The 22,313-nt window shown below is 44.0% G+C and overlaps 1 protein-coding gene across 6 annotated transcripts in view; it reads right to left on the bottom strand.

The window, feature by feature from the left end:
* LOC116055392 (transcription factor COE3) overlaps positions 1 to 22,313 on the bottom strand; it is a 67,412-nt gene that overhangs the window by 8,761 nt on the left and 36,338 nt on the right. For 2 of the 6 annotated variants that reach the window (XM_035992318.1, XM_035992321.1), the window contains exons 7-11: positions 19,156 to 19,237; positions 16,946 to 17,087; positions 12,135 to 12,268; positions 11,849 to 11,975; positions 1,147 to 1,235 (exon numbers count right to left, since the gene is read on the bottom strand). In XM_035992318.1, coding sequence (XP_035848211.1) covers positions 1,147 to 1,235; positions 11,849 to 11,975; positions 12,135 to 12,268; positions 16,946 to 17,087; positions 19,156 to 19,237 — 574 coding nt within the window. The remainder of the gene's footprint in view (positions 1 to 1,146; positions 1,236 to 11,848; positions 11,976 to 12,134; positions 12,269 to 16,945; positions 17,088 to 19,155; positions 19,238 to 22,313) is intronic. The other 4 variants (XM_035992319.1, XM_035992322.1, XM_035992320.1 and 1 more) reach the window with 2 other exon arrangements.

Genomic DNA, 22,313 nt, shown 5'->3' with positions numbered 1-22,313 from the left:
GGAGACAGTAAGCCATGTGGATATTAAAGGCAAGTGTACTTTACCTTTTGGTCTACGTTTACAGTTGAAATTAGAGTAACATTTCATGTCTAGGTGTTGTTTCCTGTCTCCACAGGGACTGAGTCTAATTGAAACACTTCATATACTGAACCAGGGACTAGCTGTGATGTTCCATTTCTCCACATTGCCTTGGTCAAACATCTAGAGCTACCACACAGTCTGTTCTTTATTAAATTGTCTGTTGGACGTTAATGATATTGCTGTGTTGCATGCTGGGATTTAATAGATAAGGTCTTTAAAGGTTTTACAGTATTATTAAAACTCTGAGGTGGCCACCACTTTACCACATGCCAAGGGGTTTTGGATGTACTAATCAGTTATATTATTACACTTGACACATCTGGAACGTCAGTCACCGGAATGGTTACTGGCAGGGTGGCAATTAGTGAAAACACAGATAGATTTTATCAATAGGAAATGGAGAGAGTAAGAGAATCAAAGGGAATGGTAAGAGTAAAAGAATCAAAGAGTTTCTGCAGGGGAGGGAAATAACAAAAAAACATGTGCACCTTAGTTTTCATGCTCAGGTCTTTCAATATGGCAGCCTATTTATGTGCCACATCGGTGTGTCTAAAGATGATGTGGCTTTCACCTCCTTCACCCAGATTCAAAAGAAAACAATAAGAAAGCCAAAGCATAATGGCATGCAGTCTTTGTCTATTAGCTGCAGTAAGACTAGGGGGTTTACGGCACAGGGTTCTGTAAACAAAAGATTAAACCAAATCGAGCTGCAGAAAATGAAAGGAAAACATGAGTGGGGTAATGAGGGTGCAGACGTCGTTTCTGACCAGATTACCATCTCCACAGACTACTGGAGAGGAAAACGCCTGATTGAGCTATTTTACCACACAGAGAGTTTACGCCTCTCTCCACACACAAAACCAATACCATTACCACTCTGGTTAGTGGGTAAGCCACATATGTGAAGCAAAGCAGTTACGGTTTGGGGTCACAGTGCTCTGCCTTGATGGTAATGTTGTTTTGTTTATTTGTCACATTCAGAGTATTAAGGCATTATAACCCAGACAGCTCCGTCTAATTGCTGTTCTTGTTTGTTTTTTCATGCTGCAGAGACACTGTACTGACCTTTGGTAACCTCTCAGGATCACCGGGGTGTCTGGGGATGACCTTCTGCAGCCTCTGGAAACCATAGTCGATGGTTGGCTCATTCAGGGCTGAAAGAAAGAAAAGGGAAGATGAAAATTAGAACCATTTCAGGACTCATTTTGTTAGAGACAGGAAGAAACTAATTGAGAAATCTGTTGGAGTTTACAGAACAAAAGTCATTTCAGAATGCCTAATTTCAAAGAGACCTCAGGGGCAAGACGATGTTTTATGAAACATCCAAGGGGGGCATGTGATGGAAACTGACACGGGTTCCTCTGACACTTGTGTCACCAAGTGTTATTCCATTAACAGCCGTGATGACCTACATCAGTCTGAGAATCCTTCAGAGGGACCCTCCTTCTTTTTATCTGCTTCAGAATATTGACTACAGCAAACTACATAGCGGGGGTCTTTTAATCTAACCGAGCTTTAATAATCTGTGAAAGGCTGTCCACACATTGATCTAGTGTAAGTTGCTGTCATTTCACCCTTCTGCACCAACTGTACTGCAACACTGGGCCCGTGAAATACGGCAGCAGATCCCATGGAGCCATTAATCTCTCCCACCCCTCAAATAGTAATCTGGGGCATGAGGCATATTGGGCGATGAATCAGAGGCACAAAGTAAATGAATCATAACCCAGACTTTGGTGAGATCAGGGCGTTTTATGTCTGACAGTCCTAATGGGTAATTAAAGGCTTCCTTACAGCTCCGCCTGATTCTAAACAATCATGTGCACACTCAGAGGCAGGACCAGGCGAGGGAGGGAGGGCAGAGGAGAGAAGGAGGGGAGGAAAGGAGGAGAGCAGTGTAAAGGGGGAAGGAACGACTTAATAGAGAACATCACTTCTCAATGTAGATATCATTTTCAGGAGAGTAACTCCGTCGAGCAAGGCGCTTCATAAATCAATGGCTTTCTATGGAGACTAATAAGAGCTGCCTGCCTCTATTCATTGTTCAGCCTGTAATTTGGCCCATCACTCATTACTCAGCATGTAATTTCAGCATTAACACCGCACAGCTCGCTGAACCTGCTGAACACCAGAGAATGTGAAAGCAAGCAAACACCCCCCCACACACACACACAGACAGGCAGGCAGGCAGGGCCACTGAAGCACGAGCCGGGGAGTCACGGCAGGAAAACGAACAATCATGTGTCTTACTCCTTCTTTTGTTCCCTCTCATCTAAATACACATGCATGCATGCTCACACACTCACATACTGTACCTACTCACGCATATATACAGCAGTCATGTACAACACACATACGTACAATCGAACACATGCACCCCTTCTGCCAAAACCTGAATACAGTAATTGCCAGCTCGACCGTGATCACATGGAGCAATTATGTGTTCAAGCATGGACAATGCGAGGTGGTAATCGATAGCAAGGATCAAGCTTGCAAATGCAGTGGTATTCAGCCCTACTGACCAGGCACACCTGAATAAACCCCACACCACAACAACATACACTGCTGGAAATCTGATTTGACATGTCATCATGCGTCCCGAAACGACAAAGGTCCGCTTCGGAATGTGGGTGAACGCCATCTTCTCCTTAATAAAGGATTGATCTGCCGTATTGATTGTACATGACAAGGCTGTAGCAAGGAATTTGCCCCCTTTCTTTTGTTATTTCCACCCCCTTTCTTATCTATGCACTCTGGCAGTCCGGTACATGTGTACACACACAAGCATGCATATATGTGTGTGTGTGTGTGTGTGTGTGTGTGTGTGTGTGTGAGTGCATGTGCCCGGCTAAGAGGGTGTATGTGCACGGCAGCCCTGCCAGACCCCGCTGCTCAGTGTGATGTAAATTGTGTATGTGTAAAAAGCACTCCATAATCAGGCCATCCATCATCAGAGGCTGTCAGTGGGCTCTCTCAGGGTGATACATCACGCTTTCCTGTCCTCTGCCTCAGCTGGGGCCTACACAACCCGCCAGGCATGCTGGGAACACAGCCGGAGAGAGGTACAGTACAGGACGAGACCTAGGTTTGGAGAGGTTTTCTGTTTGATGTGCCTTTCCAATGATAATGATGCCCCATTGTAAATGCGGACCTAAGAATTATGATGAATGTGATTCAAAGGGTAGGGTATCCTGTACCATTAAAGAACACTTTAAACTGAATTGTATCAGCAGTTTTTACAGTTTATACGCAGTATTAAATGCCAACATATGGAGGAATTGGAGTGTCAAAAATTCCATTTAAACTCAGTGTAGGTTTAAAACACGGCTCAATGTTCTGCAGTCACAGTCCAAGTGTCAGGCATGATCTCCACATGTCGACATGTCGCCAGCTCATCTATCATGGAGATGATCTTTGTAACAACCCCGGCGTAATGAAATTGGTGACACAGACCGCCATCTGCTATTGATTTCATGCAAATGCTTTTGACAGCTGATGGAGACTTGCATTAGTGCTAAACGGTGCTGTCAGTTGATGAGTTGACAGTTTTGTAGTCATAGCATGTACACTGGTTCAGACAGACAATGTCAATAATCCTGTAAGAGCTGCTGATGATATATACTGAGCACTTATATTCAATCCGGACAATAAATGTGTTATGTGTGTATTCATCGCAGCGCTCTGCACATTTTTTTCTTCCAGGCAAAGATTTTCTTTCATCTGCTGAGCTTTTACAAGAGTCATTGGAAATGCTCTTCTTACTTTTTCTTGCACCACACACATTGACAGCAGCCTTAGTCCCCTGTTTACACCAACCCCCCCCCCCCCCCCCCCCCCCCCCCCCCCATGTCTTTTTTAATCCTTGGCACATCATTATGTTCTGACTTCACACTCTGTCGTAAACTTTACTCTCTTCTAAAGATATAACAGGCAAATCTAGCTGCTCTCTGATGCCCTTGCATGACTCCATGCATGCCAAAATTAGTTTGGCCCTCCTTGTCCTTCCAACACAATATGGTGAAAAGGGTGGGGTGGTGGGGTGGAAGGAGCGTGTGCCCCCCCCCTACCCCTCCTGTAAGGGGTCTCAGTCGCTGCAAGGAAACATGAAACCCTCCACACACATCCCATAAATCCTGCACTGGGTGGGGAGTCTAGCCGAGGGGAGGAGGGACCGAGGAAGGTGGGGGGAACTAGGGGGAGGTATGATAGGGGTTGGTGTGGAGGGGGGGAAGGGGGGTCGCTGGCACGTTCCAGTCACGCCCGCTTCCCGGCTCGCGGCCAATCAATACCACTTTCCTGTTTTAGAGGCGGGTAATTATGAGGTGGAGAGATTGTGTGACCTCTCACCCCTGCTGCATTACTCGCCTGATATTAAGATAAATTGCCTGATTTTGGGTAAACATATGCTGCAATTCAAACTGTCAGCACTGGTTTGCTCAGGGATAATTTGTATTGATCTCCTGGCTTCTTCCCCATTTTGCTTACTGACCTCATGGATAATTAGAGAAAAAGAGACACGGGGAGGTAAGGCAGGGCTTGCATTTGAATACTTTGCAGGAGAGATGAAGAGCACATGTGAAGGGGTACCGAGGGAACATTATGGACTAATAGAATTTTCATTTTCTCTCATTTTCTGTTTAGATTTAGACAGGTTGCATGCTTTGTTCAATTACAACGCTTATATCTGTTTTCCCTACTTACGGTACATATGCAAAGATATAATTGTTTGTAGATTTGTTTCCATGGTTTTATTTCAGAGATGATTTAACAAAAGTAATGAGACAACAAAGTGACAGCAAATGTTTCAAATTTAACGGCTGATAACTATTGGAAAGAACATGGTAACTGATTTCTTGACAAAGAAAGAGACTTGCTCCTTCCACATGGATGTTTGAGAGACAGTGTTTATGAATATTTCAGTAATTTTCTCACTCTAGAGAGTAAATGATCATGTTTCAGAATATGAAGAAATGGAATGCATGACTCTGTGTGCAGCTGTGACCGTATCATTTCCAATTTTGAATATCACGCATGCGCACAAGCGTTCATGGCAGGGCTTCAGTAGAATTCCTCTGCCTGGAATGTGCACTTCCCAATCTTATTTTGATCTGACACCTTAATCTGCCCGTCCTTTCATGCTACTAAAACACATTTTCTCTGAGAGATCCTTTAGCCGCCCCAGCTAGCTACTTCACTTAAAATGTAGAGTGGATGGCATGTACATGGCATCTGAGTGTGGTCTGCTGCTCCTTCTCCATGTTCTCTAGAAATAGGACATGAGTAACCGCTCTACAGGAACAGTGTAACATGGCCGACGTTGGCAGCCAGAAGTGCTTCCATGGCAATACACTACTGTGTGCTCTCAGTCTGTATGGAAGTGGATTGAACACATGTATTGACTTACAGTATCTGGGTATAGACATGGGGAAATGTTTGAGCAAAGCAGTAAATTTAAGGGAAATTGTTCCTTGTTAAGTCTATGAGCCTGAATGGAAGCTTGCACAGAGTACTAGCATTCCTGCCAGCCATTACAGCTTATTACGATAACTCTATCTTTCCAGGAGATAAAAACCTAGCCTTGTTGCCATTTGCCAGCTATTACTTTCGCTAATTATACTTAACTGCTTCGAGCTTATCTCCACTCCTCCTACACCATTGAGCAGTTATTTTTTTCTTTCCCCTTAACACAAATTAGAGGTGGAGTGGGAGTAGAAAAGGGAGAGACAGATAAACAGCACAGGCAGAAGTTCATTCAAGTGTTATTGCATTTGTGACTTGTCAAAGAGTCTAACTGAAGCCTTCTAGGCACCTGCGGTCTGTTAGATGGATGCAGTTCAGAACAGCATCAACACACATAATGACCTTGCCTCGCTGGTGTTCAGCAAAGTCTACTGGAGACATTTAAAGAGTGAATATCTTCTCAGTGTTACTGTAAGGAGTTACAATTGAATACTGTGCAAACAAAGGAGGTAGAAGGCAGAAGTCATGCTGCTGCTCCACAATAGATGTGTTCCAGTGTTGAGAGAATAGAAAACACACATGCAGATGTAGGGACCATCTTTAAAAAACCAAACCAAGCCAAATCGGAATTTTCACAGCAAACTCACGCAAAGCAAACCTCATCTGTTTTACCACTGACCATATTATCTCCATCCACTGCAGCCAGTTACCACTGAGTGATTCCATCTCCAGCAGTCTCAAGATGAACAGGAAATTAAAATTTCAAAGATCTGCAGTTAGGATAAATCAATGGAGACAGATCAATGTTCATTGAAATTTCATGAACTTTGAGCCAATACAGATGAAAAAAACTAGACAGTTACAGTCTCCAGCAGATATTGCTCCTGCAACAGATAAAATGTAATTAACACGGTTAAAAGGGAGCAATGTTACAGATTGCACATCCATAATTTCAGACTCCCTTCATATCGGCTATATTATTAGAAAGGGCCAAAGACACCTGTTCAATCCGCTTAGATGACATTTAAAGTATGTGTGCCACTTCTCTAAGGACGTCGGTGGACTTTCACACATTACCGGCCAACAGAAATCAAATGGGTTTCCTTCACAGCTGATTGCAAGCGCAAATTAATATTGTAAAATGAAGATCAATACATGGACGGGGCACAGATCGATGACAGCTAAATTACGGCCACGTTTTCCCCCTCATTCAAGATGAGTTGTGTTTTCCTCTCAAAGTCAATACCGTGCTGCCTCCCTCATTCATTTCTCAATAAACTTGCCGATGAATTTCAATCAAAATGCAGCTGTGGAGGAGGAGGGGGTGTGGAGTTCTTTTAAAGCACGTTGGGTGTGGATCATACTGAAAATGGGGCAAGAGGAGGAGGAGGAGGAGGAGGGGAAAGATCCTCGTCTATCAAGAGCCCCCTCCCTGCCTCCTCCGTCTATCTTTCCTGTGGCAGAGGACTGATGCTGTGACTTACTGAGGACAATCCATTTTAAGAGCCGTTACAAAACAGACCTCTAACGATACTGTGGGACAAAAAGTGGGTCCAATTAAAATGAAATCAATGAATACGATCCTTACTGGGAGAGAGAAACACACACCCATACTTTCATTTTTCTCTTGAAAGATACCCACAATACATTTCACAGAGAGGTGTAATGGGGGAAATACATGCTCAACTGCAAGTACTTATTTCAATCAATTTCCTGGAGCTGGATTTCACAGGTCACTTGCTGATAACACGCTGTGGAATAATGCCACAGTGTGCTTCTCAAAGCCTACCTGACAAGCTGCCTGACAGTGGGGGAGTTTAAGCACGTGTCACGTCAGCCCTCTAATTGGACACAAGGACCTTCCTCCATGGAACCTTGTCGCGCTCCACACAAGCTCACAAGGCCTTCAAACCAGGCCCATCTAACTTGGCAACGAGTGTCTGCTCCACTCCTGTGGAGCTGGTGCTAAATACCAGAGTTGTAATGAGACAGGCAGGTATGGGGATATGGCTAGTGGATAACATGCTTTGACACATGCTAAAACTGTTGTGCCAACTGGTTACAACCCACTTGACTGTGGCGATGACATTTATAAATGCCTATTCCATCCTTACTCGCAGCAATTCATACTGCAGGGTGAATTAAAAAAAAGGAAGAATCTGCAGATAAATTAAAAATTGTCTCAAATTTGAAATGCTGTGTGTAGTAGATTTAGGAATTTAAAATATACAATGCTTATATGAAGTATTTGGTGTGTGTTTGCAAGTCCTCTTCTAAAGCTGTAAATTTGTTTACATACCTCCTTGAATGCCTTTGATTATAGCATATCTTTGCTGTAGGCCAGACCCCATCACTGACCAGCAACCAGCTGAGTACCAAACCCAACCCTGCAGGACAGGAAATGAAAAGGAAGCTCTCCATCTGATCAGCTTCTGAGTCTGGGACTTCAAAGTAAAGGCAGGGCTGGGAGGAGACGTAAGGATAGGCCCGATTCGCAGGCCGAACAGCAAAGGGCCCTATCTGATGTCTTGATAAAGACGTCTTTGTTTGTTTATTTCATTTTTTGGGGGGAGAGGAGGGTCCAAGACAGCATAACATTTTGTTCCTCCCTCTAGAAGACTGGAAGTTTAATTTTGGATATGCAAACTGGATATCACTATTTATATCTCTAATTTGCTGCGCTACAAGGTTGTTGGTTTAGTTTGGGTGGATCTATTGTACATGCACGTAAAGACATAGAAATTAAGATTTTTTTTTTTTTTAACAACCATAAAGTAACAAATTGTAGTTGAAGCTTAACTTCAGAGAGATCTTACTTCTGCACTATAAACATCTTCCTTTTCCATCCCTTACAGGGCTGACATTTCTTGATCTCCACCAGTATTGAGTGAAGCACACATGACCCCTTTGTCCTTATGTTGATGAATGACTGCCTCATACCCATTTTGTCAGATTTTGGTGCAGTGGAGTCGATAGCGTCACCTTGACAAGGAAAGTTTGTGATCCATCAGCCCTCAAGGCTGTCTGGCCTCAACTAAGGCCTGGCAAGAGCAGCTCACTGTATGGGGCATCTACTCCATCCAAAATCCTTCATCCACTGCACTGCGATCTTGTGAGGTCGAACGATTGGCTCTTATTACTGCCGCTTTACAGTGAGGAGGAAAAAAAAAGAAAAAAACACTTGACTTGTACTAATAGCTGAGAAGCCATACTGGTCACCAAAGGTCTGAAGACGAAGCACCCTGTCAGTGCCCAGCTTGGGAAATTAGCAAATAATGTTCCCTTCCCCCTGACAAATGTGTGACAGCTCGCCTTCGCCAATCATTCTCTCCTAACGTTATGATGCATGTCCTGGATCCCCACTGGAGGATACAGGCGAAGTTTACTGACCCTCAATTTACCCATGACAAATGGGGTCCCGGTAAATGTGCATTTTCTGGGGCGCGGAAAGGGTTCATTTTAAGCAATCCTGGTTATGTGGATGTCACTGATTAGGATAAATAGTGGCTGAGTGTGTTAGGACTGCTTGCAGAACCATATTACCAAGGGCCTGTATCGTTGCCCCTGGAGGGGAGCTCTCGTGGAAACTTGGCCAAGATAGAAAACCAAAAGCTCTGATGCAATTAGGAGCTTAAATTGGATGAATTGTACGGTCAAAGTTTTTATTTATGATTTACTCTTTCATACAGCACTGTAACCATGCAGTAAAAAGGTTAAGGTGCTGCAAATGAGGCTGAAAATGGAGACTTTTTGTTTAAGAAATCACCTGATCAAACCAGTGTACTGTTTGCAGTGCTTAATAAAGTGTTAAGTATAACAAAGTATTGACCTCAGGTATAGCCAGGAGTTTCTCCTTTTGATTTTCTACAACCTTGCTGACAGTTGAACCAATGGATAACCAATATATGGATTAGACAGAGGACAAGCTAGCAAGCTCCAAGGGACATTTTGTTACAAGGTAAAAGCTACAGACAGTAAAATAACCAACGTGTCTTTCCTTTAAAAGTATGCCAATTAAAGTACAAATATAAGCTCCTTGAAGCAGTCAGTGAACTACAGCCTACTAAAGTTTTATATAGTATGTCTGTTTGTCTCATTAGTGTTTTAAACATTCAATAGTCAATGCCAACAGGATTATTTGACATACATTACAGGGTGCTCTCTTTCTGAGAATGGATTGTGAGTTTTGGAGCCGTTCCAGGGTACTAACCCAAGTGAGGACGTGTCCCTCTGCCGTTCGAATTGGCTGCAGTCTCCTCTGTGTTGACTCTTGGTAATTTGTGATAATTTCTTAAATTGAGCGAGTTAAATCTCCACAATTAGGGTGGTGGTGCAAGAAGAGTCAACATGAAAAAAAAAATGTCTAAAAAGGCACTCCTCTCAAGCCGTGCTCTCGAGTCATGCTTGAAGCCATATGCTTTGATAACTAGACCTTTGATATGCACATGTTGCTCTCCTATATGACACAGGAACATTCTGTCCCTTTTAGACAGCACTGTGTCACCACATGCCCTTTTCAATCTAGTAATTTGCTATTGTAACTCTAGGTCATTTCAAACCTATTTGTTCATGTAGTGCCACTTTTTTCAAGTGCTGTAACACGGAAGGAAAAGCAATGGTTTAAAAGCTGTTTCGCTCATAAATACATGCACCACTCTCTTGCGCTCAATGCATCACCCCATTCACATTTTAATGTCTAAAAGAAGTAGCTAACATCCTTTCACCTAGCAATTACAGTACATATGGAATCAGTGGTACCTAACTGTAGTGTTATGCATTCTGCTCTCTTTAACAGTTTCATTCTCTCAAGCGTCAACCCTTGTACAATCAGGGTGAGCCACACAGGGAATAGCAGAGCAGAGGAGCCGGACCTGTCTATTCGTGACTTTCTCTTTTAATTCAGTGCACTAATCAATTGTACCACCGTTGCCTGCAGGGGTAATTGTATCTTTATACTAACTGGAAGTGAGTAGGAACCCACGGAAGACAGAGAGGAAGAATGGGGGGGGGGGCGAAAAATCAACAAAGATAGAGAGAAGGGGACATGTTTCCCCAGTAAAACCTGATGGTAATCATCCCAATCCGCTTAGCCTCTGTGACTAATGGGGTCTGTTCTTAAGGGACCTGGCACTTTCACCAGGGTGCTATAGAAGCCATTAATGTCTTAACTTATACACCTTCTCAGGGCTGTGCAGTAACACATGTACACACAGACACACACTCGCGCACACACGCACTTCTTTCCCTCTCGCTCGCTCTCACACTCTCATACAAACAGACACACATACACACATACACTTACGCAACCACACTACACTCCTGTTTCATTATCCTGGTGCCTTGTTGGCCTCTGCTCCGCTCCTGCTAGTGAGGTTAAATGCAGGAGAGCTAGGCCAGACTGCACGGTTGGAGGAGAAGGGGACGGATGGCTGGGGGTGGTAGCGGTGGTGGTAGTGGAGCAAGAGAGGGGGGGACTTGATGAGAAACAGCTGCCCCAGTATAGAGGGGTCTGGATGGAGGTTTCAGAGGGGGGGAGGGGGGGCAGCCCCCACTTTGCAATTCTGCTGCGCTCAAGGCCAGGGTTGTGCTGGAGGCCTGGGGGTGCTGGGGGAAGTGAGAGTGCTTTGACGCGCCCCCTGTTTCATTCTGCCCATCAGAGTTAGAACAGACAGAGGCTTCCAGGTCAGACAGGCTCTGACCCCCGCAACCTCTGTCTCCTCACCAATGATGACAGATAAGACCACCACTTCCTTCTGTTAGCCAAGATAATCAGATCCCTTACTTATAGTGTGACACACACACCCTTTCTCTCTCACATACACGTCTCTCTCGTCTCTTTGCACACTTTCTCTCCCATGAATTCATATTCAAAAACTTCAGACACACTCCTGCACTTAACCTGGATACTGCTTTTCTAATCTGATTTATAAAATATGAAACCACATTTTGCTTTACAAAATCAGCAAATTAGCAGAAAGCATTATCTGTCTCGCAACAGGGCAGATAAAGAGAATTGGCAGAATGAGATATCCTGACAGCTTGAGTTTAACAGAGCTTGGCAGCGCCCTTGTATGATGGGAGGTTAGAGGGGGATCGAATTGCACTTGTAGGAGCCCCTCCACGAAACACCTTTTCGCTAGCAGTGCAGATCTCACACTTTTAACATTCAGCAAGCAGGGCCCTGGTTAGTTCATTATTAGCACCTAGACTTGGGGATAAGGGCTACATCCAGACAGATGGAGGAGAAGGAGGGGGGCACAAGAGAAGCCTGTAGAAGGGGGGAGAGGAAGAGAAGGTTTTAACTCACCAGTATAGACAAATCTCCCAGGGGCACCTTTGCAGAACTGCTTGGACTTGTAGGACAGCGTGACTTCCACAACACCGGGGATGTGCCTAGGTGGAGTCTGGACGCGGATGGCATGGGGAGTTATCAGCTGGATTACAGGGGAAAAGAAAAGAAATAATGAGCCCTCTGTAATAACAAACTAGAGAGTCAGTACTGTTACACTACTGGCGTGAAAGTGAATTAAAACAAGCTGCATTTATAATACTATTACTGAAGTTTAGTCAACTCTATAAACTCTACATCATACCTCACTCCATACTAGCATGGTGCCGAACACGACTTGTAGGCCATCAAAGAAGTTGTCCCCTATGATGATGACAGTGGCTCCTCCAGTGGTCCATCCCTCACTTGGGCTGATAGCCTTGATGCACGGGGTGGCTGCTTATCCAAGACAAAGAGAAGAGCAAATTCAGCACCTAAGCTTTAACATTCGGGCCCATGTCTCTTTCCACACAGACACATTACTGCATCACCTCCATGTCTCTCTCACAAAGACATATCATGGAAATTGCCCCTGGAAAAAAAATGATGGATTTGTTCTTTAAGGCATGAGAATCAAAATCATTTATCAGCGCGCTGGAGTGGTGTAGTTAAGCAGACCCTTCAAATGGTCCACTTCACAAAGGCTAAACGCCGGGCTCACCAGGAAAATGATTTGATGGAGCAAATTATGTGTCAGGGCAAATGTAGCTATCAGAATTGATTAAGCATGCACCCGCATGTACAGTAAAATTTCAAAGTTGAACACATCTTAAATGAGTCAAGAATACGGGCTGTTAAAGTGGAAATGACAAGCTAAAGCTTTGCTGGTTCATGTTATTTCATTACCTTTGTTCTGCATATGCAGTACAGTGAAGGCACACTGAGTGTAGCTTCAGGTTTCATAACGTGAAATGCACTCATGAATTATTCAGATTGAGATTTTTTTTCTTTCTTTTTGTGATCGATTCAATCCATTTCATATTGTTTATTACAATGCTTTTCATCTGGCATGACTTCTGCTACGTAGCTCTGCCATTCATCAACAGTCTGGGTTGTTATTATAATCTAATTTGAGTGATCTGGTGCCTCACATTCACTGTCATTTGATGCATTACCTTAATATGGTGTTCAGCACAACACCGTGTTTACAACAGAAATAGCTTGACAGCTAGCCATAAAATAGCAATATCAAATTTAATCTATTTCCATCAATATCTTTTAATACACTATGAATTGTGCATGTTCTTCCTACCCCTCAAAATGTGAGCAACTATTTCAGCAAGTTCCTTTTTTCTTTAGAAGCTCAGTTCTAAACCTCTATTATCCTTTCCATCCAGTAAGTAAATCACAGTCGGCCATTGTTGTATGGATCACCTCCGACAAGACATCTCCCTTTGTTTGCCTTGCTGTTGGGTCTGTTCAGGTCATGTTTGCTCTCTCTCCCTGCCCATAAAGTGCACACACACAAATTGGTACTACAGGGAATCTGACTTTAACAGGCGCTGTTGACTTCATGCTAATCACCGTCGTACAGATTTTCATTTGTGAGGCCTGGAGGAGTGACATTTGCTTTCCTTAATTGCGAAGCGGAGCGTCTGAAAGAGGACCAACCCTCTATGGGCATGCTGGGCCCCCTCTAAGGGCCTGACCTTCATCAGTGCGGACGATTACAGCAAATAATTCACCCTTCAAAATTACTGTAAACAAATTGACTTTGGGGATGAGAAAGAGGGGGGCAGGAAGGAGGAGGAGGCAAGGAAGGGCCTGATGGTGACGGTGACTGTTGGGGGGCAGCTGCAGCCTAAAACCTATGACAGGCATACGCAATCACACACACGCACACACACACACACACACACACACACACACACACACACACACACACACACAGGCACAAGCACAGACGCACCACCTCGGAAATCCCAGTGCCCCCTCCCACACACAGAAGGACCCATGGAGAGGCAGAGACTGAGGCCCTAAGCCGTCCACCCTTCTGCCTAAAAATTTGCATATGTCTCAATGCACAGACAGAGAGGGGAGCATGTGCTGAATGGGGACCGTGGCGAAGTGGATTACACAGTCAGCGCAGGCGATCTGATGACAGACACGCACAATGCCCCCTCAGCAGATGATAGGCATCATGACGAGTGGACGGATGAGGATGCAAAGAGCCGGCCTGCCGGTCTGAGTGTTGCATCACTAAGTCTTTGCAAACATTCGGTTACAGTAGAGGAACTTTATTTGATTTGAAGTAAATTTTTTGTTGTGCTGAATTGTTACTTTGTCCATTTTGAATTTATTTAAAGATCCACTTTGCTGCTAAATGACCTCAGACAGCCGATCTGTGATCCGTCCTAATCTTTTTCCTCAGTAGCTAGGGTTAGCCGCAGTGGACGTCAAAACTGATCCGAGATCTGAGCAGAGGAGGTCCCAGCTCTAGTATTGTGACACTCAAACAGGTCTGATGTGGCCCCGCGAAGCCGTCCTTTGTTCTGCCTGCTGAAATGTGTTGTAATTGTGCTGTGGGATGTCCAGATGGTCGGTTGATAGTGCAGCTGATGGGATTATACCTTTTACCTCTCCCTGGGCCATCTGTTCCCTTTGACTCTCTCTCTCTCTGTCTCTCTCTCTCTCTCTTTCTCTTTCTCTCTCTCCCTCAGCCTCTCACGCAATCTCAACCTCTCTCTCTCATACTCTCTCCTTCTCTTTATCCTTTCCTCCTTTCCTTTTCCCCCCTTCCTTCTATTATCCCTCTCTTTCTTCCTCTTAGGCCCAGCAGTCTGGATTCACTTGTCTTTATTGCATAAACCCTAACAGCATTACAGCCACTTGGCATGCAAATGAGGCAGGCGCTGCAGGCTCTATGCTGAGTCTCCTATATTGTCTGGGGCTCTATAATGGTGGAATTGAGCTAAGGAACGTGTGTGTGTGTGTGTGTGTGTGTGTGTGTGTGTGTGTGTGTGTGTGTGTGAGAGAGAGAGAGAGAGAGAAATGGTCTGTGTGTGTCGGTGCTGCACTGTTCGTGTGTGTCTGCATGTGTGGGGGGTGATGCTGTGTGTGAAAGACTCGGCTATTTGTGACCATGTTTATGCACCTTTGAGCCTGAATCTATACATGTTTGAGTGACAGGCAGCCACAAAGCACATTCGTGTCTGAATGCATAATATGCTTGTTGTGTGACAGTACACACAAGTGAACAAAAATGTCACATGGTAAGATTCAGTCTGTCATCCACAGGCTATTCCCTTTCTGTGCCAATAGGGGGCAGCACCTCTTGATCAACGAAAGCAAGTCGGTACAAGTGCAGTGTGAGCTGAGAGGAAGGATGCCTCTGTTTCAGCCACATATCTGAGGCTTCTCGCCCAGTGAACTCCCAAGGAAGAATGTGTTGCTAATTTAAAGCACGCTGTCTGTCTGCTTGCTAGTTGTCAAAGCACTATGGAGGACATGGCTAAAATTACATTTTATGACCGGGTCTCCTTTTCTCACATCTCTGTTTGTTAAAGGTGTCTCAAACAAAGCCAGCAATCATTGTTGATGCATGTTAAATTAGTTTGCTATGGTACTGAGCATGGCAGGGAGAAAAAAAGAAAGAAAAAAGATCTCAACTTGTGAGAGCACACGCGGTTAAGCAGAGGGAAGGTGTATTAAAGTTATTAGACAAAGACATGTTCAACTGGGCGGTTGACAATAGCTTTTTTTCTTTCTTTACGGGGCATCACTCTGCTGCTTTGAAGAGTGTGGTGAAGAGAGGAAGAAAGGGATGGGTAGAGGTAACCTGTAAAGAACACAAGCACACAAGCATACACACACACACACACACACACACACACACACACACACACATACATAGACACACAAAACACACATAATCCCATGGGAGAGGGGGAACATGGAGGCGAGGGCTCAACCTCTTTAATTGCTCCCCTCATTAAGAAACTGGTTGCTAGGCGATCCACACCTATCGTGTCATAAACGTGAAACACACAAACAGAACGTCAGCGTACATAATGACTTTGGTGCTCCGGGCAGGACTTTAATTATTTGATTTTGTTCTCCAGTAGAGGAGTCATTAATAAAGACAAAAACAAATAGATTAGCTTTTTCCCCCACTAGGACTGGAGTGCAGATATATTAATTGTCTAGTCTTTTTTTTTTTTTATTAGTCGTTGTTGTATTAAACATTACATTTGCTTTTGGTGATAGAACCATTAATGCCCATTAATGTGTAGAGAAGCTTGTTTTAGTCAGTGGTGTATATAAATTGTTTGCCCAGCCATAATTGGCTCTTGAAATCTGAAGATAAGCAATTTGCACAATTGGCCCAAGTCAGTTCTCTCCTTTTTTTTCTCCTTTCAATCTTTCAGCTGCGTGTGCTCCCATCTGCGAGTGGAGGCCATGAGGGTCATAAGGTTATGTTTAGTGCATTTTACTTTTTGGATTTCCCATGGTTTGGTGGTCCTTCTTTTTTCTCTTTTGGCTGAGCAGGCAATCAGTCTATCATATGGAATCAGTTGGAAGAAAAACAGTAAGTTCTGTTTTTCTCATAGGCCGCCCCCCAACTCCACACACATGCACACACACACACACACACACACACACTATCAACCCACCCTTTCTTCCCCCCTCACTTCTCTCTTTCTCCTTCCTCCCCCTGTTTCAGCTCACTCACAGCTAAATCTGCAGAACCCAACGACAGGAAATTGACCTCACAGCCAAATTCTTAAGCAATTTGATCATGTTTCACATAGGCTTTTAGGACAAATGTAGGTGCATTAGGAGACTGGAAGTAGTATAACATTTTAAAATTGTGAATTAGCCTGAGTATTATCCTCATCATTAGTGATATCGACATAATGAATACACACAGTAATGCATATTATTTCCAGTCAAGGCGATAGGTATGATGGAGCAAAAAAGCAACTTAAAAAGTTAAAAATTAAAGTGATGGAGGAACAAATGACTCGAAGCAAGTAGAAGCAACTAGGTGTGTGATTTGTAAAATGGGTTGATGTCTGAAAGAAACTAGGAGGAAAAAGGAGTGTAGCAAATTATAAGATGTAAAAATGTGCCTACCATTCTCCAGATAAGGAGGCGTACCTTCTGAAGGGTCGAGTCTGCGAGCCCTTCGCCCATGCTTGGAATTGTTGTGTACGAACATGTTGTCAGAGACAGCCAAGACATGGCCGTCCACATTGACGGTCGTCGATACGACAACCTGCAACAAGAGTGAAGGTGAAACATGCAATTTAATACATTGTAAGATAAAAAAAAAAAATGAAGACTGAGAAACATTAATGCTCTGGGGTACAGGGGATGCATGAATGCTTAGAAACGGCTGTGTCCAGGTACATGCCTGTGTGTTATTGATTACTATTGTCAAACCTCTTGAAGTGGTTGTTCTCTTTGGACATATCGCATTACAGTTACCCTGCTTCACAGCCATTTTGTTTTTGCTTTTTAGTGTCTTGCATTTGTGTTCAGCTAATTGACTTTTCAATCACTAAAATACCATTTCCGTTTACTGTCATCATAGCCGAAGCTCAGAATTATTGATCAGCTTGTCCATCTATTTGAGGATGGAAGGCCTCCCTTTTAAAATATTACTGGAGTCATTAGCAACTGAACCGTACATCCCATCACTCAACAAACATTTTACTAGGATCGGATTCCAAGCCACACTCCATATTTCATAATGCTTATTTTTGTTGTTGTTTTTTTGGCTACCACATCTTCCAAACAGTGAGCCGCATGTGAATGGCCAAAGTGTTTCTGAGCCGGAAACAGAGAGCCCCTCTCAGGTTTGCTTCGCCGGTAAGTGACCTCGGTGTAGCAGTGGAATTTAAGGGGGCGCTTTTTTTTTGGTTGGTTAGGGAAGGGTGGGGGTGTAAGGGGGAAGAGGGGGAGAGAAGGGGAAGTGAAAGAGCTCCATTCTTGTGAGCAGGTTCAGAGCTGGGCCAAGCTGAGGATGATGGATTGGGCCCTCTCTGGCCTCCAGCTGGTTTTGGGGGGTAATAAGTGGAGTGGAAGGCATGCAGAATACACAACTTTGGCCAGAGAAACACCTATGGTGGAGCATCTGGGAAATCTATTTGGGGAAAATGGCATACTAACTGTTGGACTGAAGAGAGGGGATGATCATCAGCAAAATCTAAAATGTTGTTTTAGACTTGATGTACATGTTTTTGTTTCACAAAAAAGAAACTTAGTTCTTGCATTCCTTTTGACACACAGGAATGAGAGGTAAAAGCCCTTGGTGGCTGTCATGCATCAGTCCACATTCACCCTGAGGGAAGATTCAAGGAGGCAGGGGAGGTCTGATGGTGATGACATCAGGAGGGGACACCCTGTCTTGTCTGTTTCATGTCTGGGCTTCCTCCTGGAGGATACTGGCTTGTGTGTCTATCACAGAACAGTGCTGCCAGTGACGGACACCCTCCTGTAGTTTGTCGCTATCCTGATAGGACAAATCACACTAAACTCTCACTCTCTCACCTTGACCTAGTGGGCTGTTTTGGAGGGGTGGGGGGGTCGGTGGGGGGGTGTCAATAATTTCAAGGTTCAACTACTTGACATATTAGAAGTGAGAGGGTTAAAGAAGCAGTAAAAGTGCTCAACGGTCATGTCCTTTTAGTGTAAATCGCAGCATTTTGTCAGCCCGCAATAATTATGGTTTTCAGATGGCTTAAGATGGTTTTCATTGGCTTTACAGTGAACTGCATATGTGTGAGTTTAAGTGTATGCATATGTGGGTATGAATGAGAGAGGGACGTAGAGAAAGCAAACATATGCACTCCTAGCTTTTATGAACATCCATCCATATGTGTGTGTGTGTGTGTGTGTGTGTGTGTGTGTGTGTGTGTGTGTGTGTGTGTGTGTGTGTGTGTGTGCGTGCTTGTGCATATGTGTGTATAAGAAGGTATGCGGTTCCGCTGCCAGACAGATCCTGAGTTAACACTGTTGTTACATGTGGTTGGATCGTCTTCCCCTCTGTGCTGAGGCTCAGAAAGCTGTCAGGAACACAATTGATGGCACTCTTGAATCCTATATCCTTATTTGTGTCAGATGGTATTCCCTAATAAATATTCTGTCCAGATAGCACAGGACACGAAATCCCTCACTCTCTCTTTCCCTGGGTTTTGCCTCCTTCAGTGCCAATAATAGAAATGTATTCAGATTGACTTAGTGTAGTGTAGCTGTGCATTGTCTGCAAAAAGAGAGACAGACAGTGAGAGACAAACAGAAATAGACAAAGGATGATGTGTGAAATTTTAGACTTCAGTCACCTGGAATCTGCGCATGTCTCGTGGATTCCCTGCATTCTTCAGACAGTTCTGATTGCACTTGAGGAAAAACTTTAGGAAGAATCTGAAAGAGAGCACAAAATAAAAGCAAAAACATATTTATTACACCTTTCAAATGATAAATTTGTGAAATATTTAAGTAACACTTCCCCATTCGATCCATTCATCAGAAACAAACGACGTTGCACTATTTCAGTTTGGAATGTCGCAGTGTTCGTCATTCCCTCGAAATCAAGAGCATCAGTCTCTTTGTCATCTCATCTCCTCACCTGAGTTCAGGGGTCTTTCCCTACACCCATCTGCCACTAACATACAGGAAGTCACTTGATATTCCACCCACCTCTTTAATCCCAGGACACCCCCTGTGCAATTAAAGTACTCCTGTTCAATAGGGAAGCAAATGAGGCCCACCTGTGACCAGGTCTTGTTTGAAGAGCATCAGGGATAAAGGACCTAACAAGGTGGGAGCGCGCCACAAAACTTATAGTCCTGTCAGGCAATTAGGCGGACACTCCTGGGACCACCGTATGCCACACACACAGACACACAACGCATACACACACCCATGCACTTGTGGGTGGGTGAGGCAATTATGCCACAAATTACAACCTGGCTAATCGTCTCTGAACAAATGTCACGTCTGAGTGAGATCTGGGCTTGGTTAGTTTGCTCTCCTTCTCTCAGGTCTTGCAAAATGTATTGATAAAGCCTCGTAGTGAGAGCTGTATATCAGATGTGGCCTCACATAACATAAAATAGTTAAACAGAGTAAGATTAACAACAGGGCCAATAAGAAAAATTGTCTCAGATGTAGCCTATTGTGTAAAATATTACACAACCACACAGAATAAACAATGAAATTGACTTGTTTTTGTAAATTCTCCCCAAATAATCATGACTGATTGTGCTTTTGCTTTCTCCAATTCATTATAAATACCTTGGCGAGATATTTATTTTTCATCACATTGCCCTAGCGTTACTATATGCAATACTGTGGTTTCCATTGTAATACAACCTTGGCTCACAGAATCACAGCGGCTCATTGGATTACCATAGATTGCACCATAGATTGCATGGCCATTTCATTCCGCTAAATACAGTGGCTTGTGTGGCCTGTGAGGACGCTTTCACAACACTTAAGACTTCTCCTTTACCCAGTGGGATCCTGGCCAGGCCATAAATCAGAGTCTGAAATGACCCTTCTAACCCTGGCCACATTAACACATGCACTGGTCATTTAGAAGTGTTCTTCGATAGACTCCTATACCTTGTGCTTCACTGAGGGCCCAGGAGGGAGAGGAGAGGAGAGGTGAGAAAATATTTTCACTACACATTCAAGGAGCTTTGGCTTGGACATCAATAAAAGACGTTTTAACCCATGCCAGAATGCTGATTGCCTGTCGGTGTGTGGTGAGGCCATAAAAAACCTGACTTGTCATTAGTGCATTTCGCTTGATTGTGTTCACTGTGTTTTCGGGTTGCATCTGTTGGCTGATCATCAAAATGACCATTATGTACTCTAATTCCCTGACCCTGTTTTTATTTCCCCATAGAGTCATAATGTAGAGCAGCAGACATCTGCGGAAAGCAGAGCTGAAATACGACTTTTATTTGTCTGTCGCCTCTCATACAGATTGGGTAAGGCCAGTGTGTTTGTGCACGTGCGTATGTGTGTGTGTGTGTGTGAGAATGTGCACGTACATGCATCACCCGTTGGTAGACAATTTATGTCAGAGCAAGAGATAGAATACATTTCCTCGGCAATGCACTGACTTCATAAAAGAAACACATTACTTTCAGAGTTAGTCTTGTCTCTTTTCTTGGATACTTTAATGCTTTTACATACTGTTTCTACTACAGCGAAACCAAAAGTTAAGAAACAATAAACACAAGAAATTGAGTGCCCACGCTATCATAAAGTGGCTCCTTTATGTTTACTGTTATGAAGGCAATTAAGCACAATTTCTCAGCTAAAAAGATAAGCTTAATTTTCATAGTCCACAGCAGTGGCAGTGCTATAGCATCCATTACATTTGAGTTGGTTAAGATTCTCCATGAACACAGTGCAAATTGGTCCTTGGTGAGAAGGAGAGCAATTAAGACAAGGCCCCTCTCTCTCTCTTTTACTTCTTAAATATCTACAGAAGTTTGTGCTGGTGTTTTGGCACGCACGGAGACAAAAGAAGGTTGTTTAATTGTTTTTTAATGGGATATCAAGTCGTCGCTGCCATTAGATGTTGGCAATGGAGGGCAAAGGGGGATAGAGAGAAAGAATGAACTGCAATTAGGTTTGATTAAAGCTATCCTTCTCAATAATCAGCTGTTCTGACAGGACAGGGGGACCCTGGTGGCCGCTGAGATGGAGGAAGGTGTTGAGTGATATTAAGGCCAATGAAGGGGATATTAACATGGCTAATTAAAGCTCTTCCAAAGCCGGGAGAGGAGGCTCTCAGTGGACCGCACTGGATGAAATAATCGGCCAAGGCAGCTATCAGTTGGAGGAGAGAGAGAAAGGGAGTGGGGAAGGGGTGGGGTGTAGTCCATCTGAGGGAAGGGGGGAGTAGAGGGAGGGATAGTGGGAGGCGTAAAGGAAAACTATGAAGTGTGAAGAAAGACAAAGAGGAAGACATCGACAGGCATATAGAGAACGACTTCCAGGGCAGCCTTGGAAGCTCATTTTGACATCAACCCTCTGTGCCTGCATGCCCGAAGCCTGCCAGTATAACTAAGACCTGACATCAGCTTTTATCTCCGACAGCTCGTCATACAGGTCCACAAATCAACGTTAAAACAATCCTGCTCATGCCTTGGTCTAAGGCAATTAATACGATTCTCCTGTAGTACCTCCATGCTCGCCCGCTGCCGAAGCTACTAATCATGCCATAATGATTTCTCTCCCTCTGGTCAAAGGGGAAATAGATTGTCTCTTTAGTAATGCAGCAGGCTCGGTGCCTTCCACTCCCTGGCTTCACAGACCCGGTAATTGAGGAGAAAAAGGCCGACTTTGGCACTTTGACTGATTTGAGGGCTGCTAGACCCTCTTATCTTTACTCTGATCATTTTAGGCTGACACTCAAAGGAAGACCCATCGCCCTAATTCTAGCTCACCCTCTACCATCATCAAACAGAGAAGGGAAGAG

This window comes from Sander lucioperca, chromosome 15, assembly GCF_008315115.2.
Source record: "Sander lucioperca isolate FBNREF2018 chromosome 15, SLUC_FBN_1.2, whole genome shotgun sequence".
Classification (NCBI taxonomy): domain Eukaryota; kingdom Metazoa; phylum Chordata; class Actinopteri; order Perciformes; family Percidae; genus Sander; species Sander lucioperca.
The sequence above is the reverse complement of the archived record's forward strand: the minus strand, read 5'-3'. Positions and strand labels throughout refer to the sequence as shown.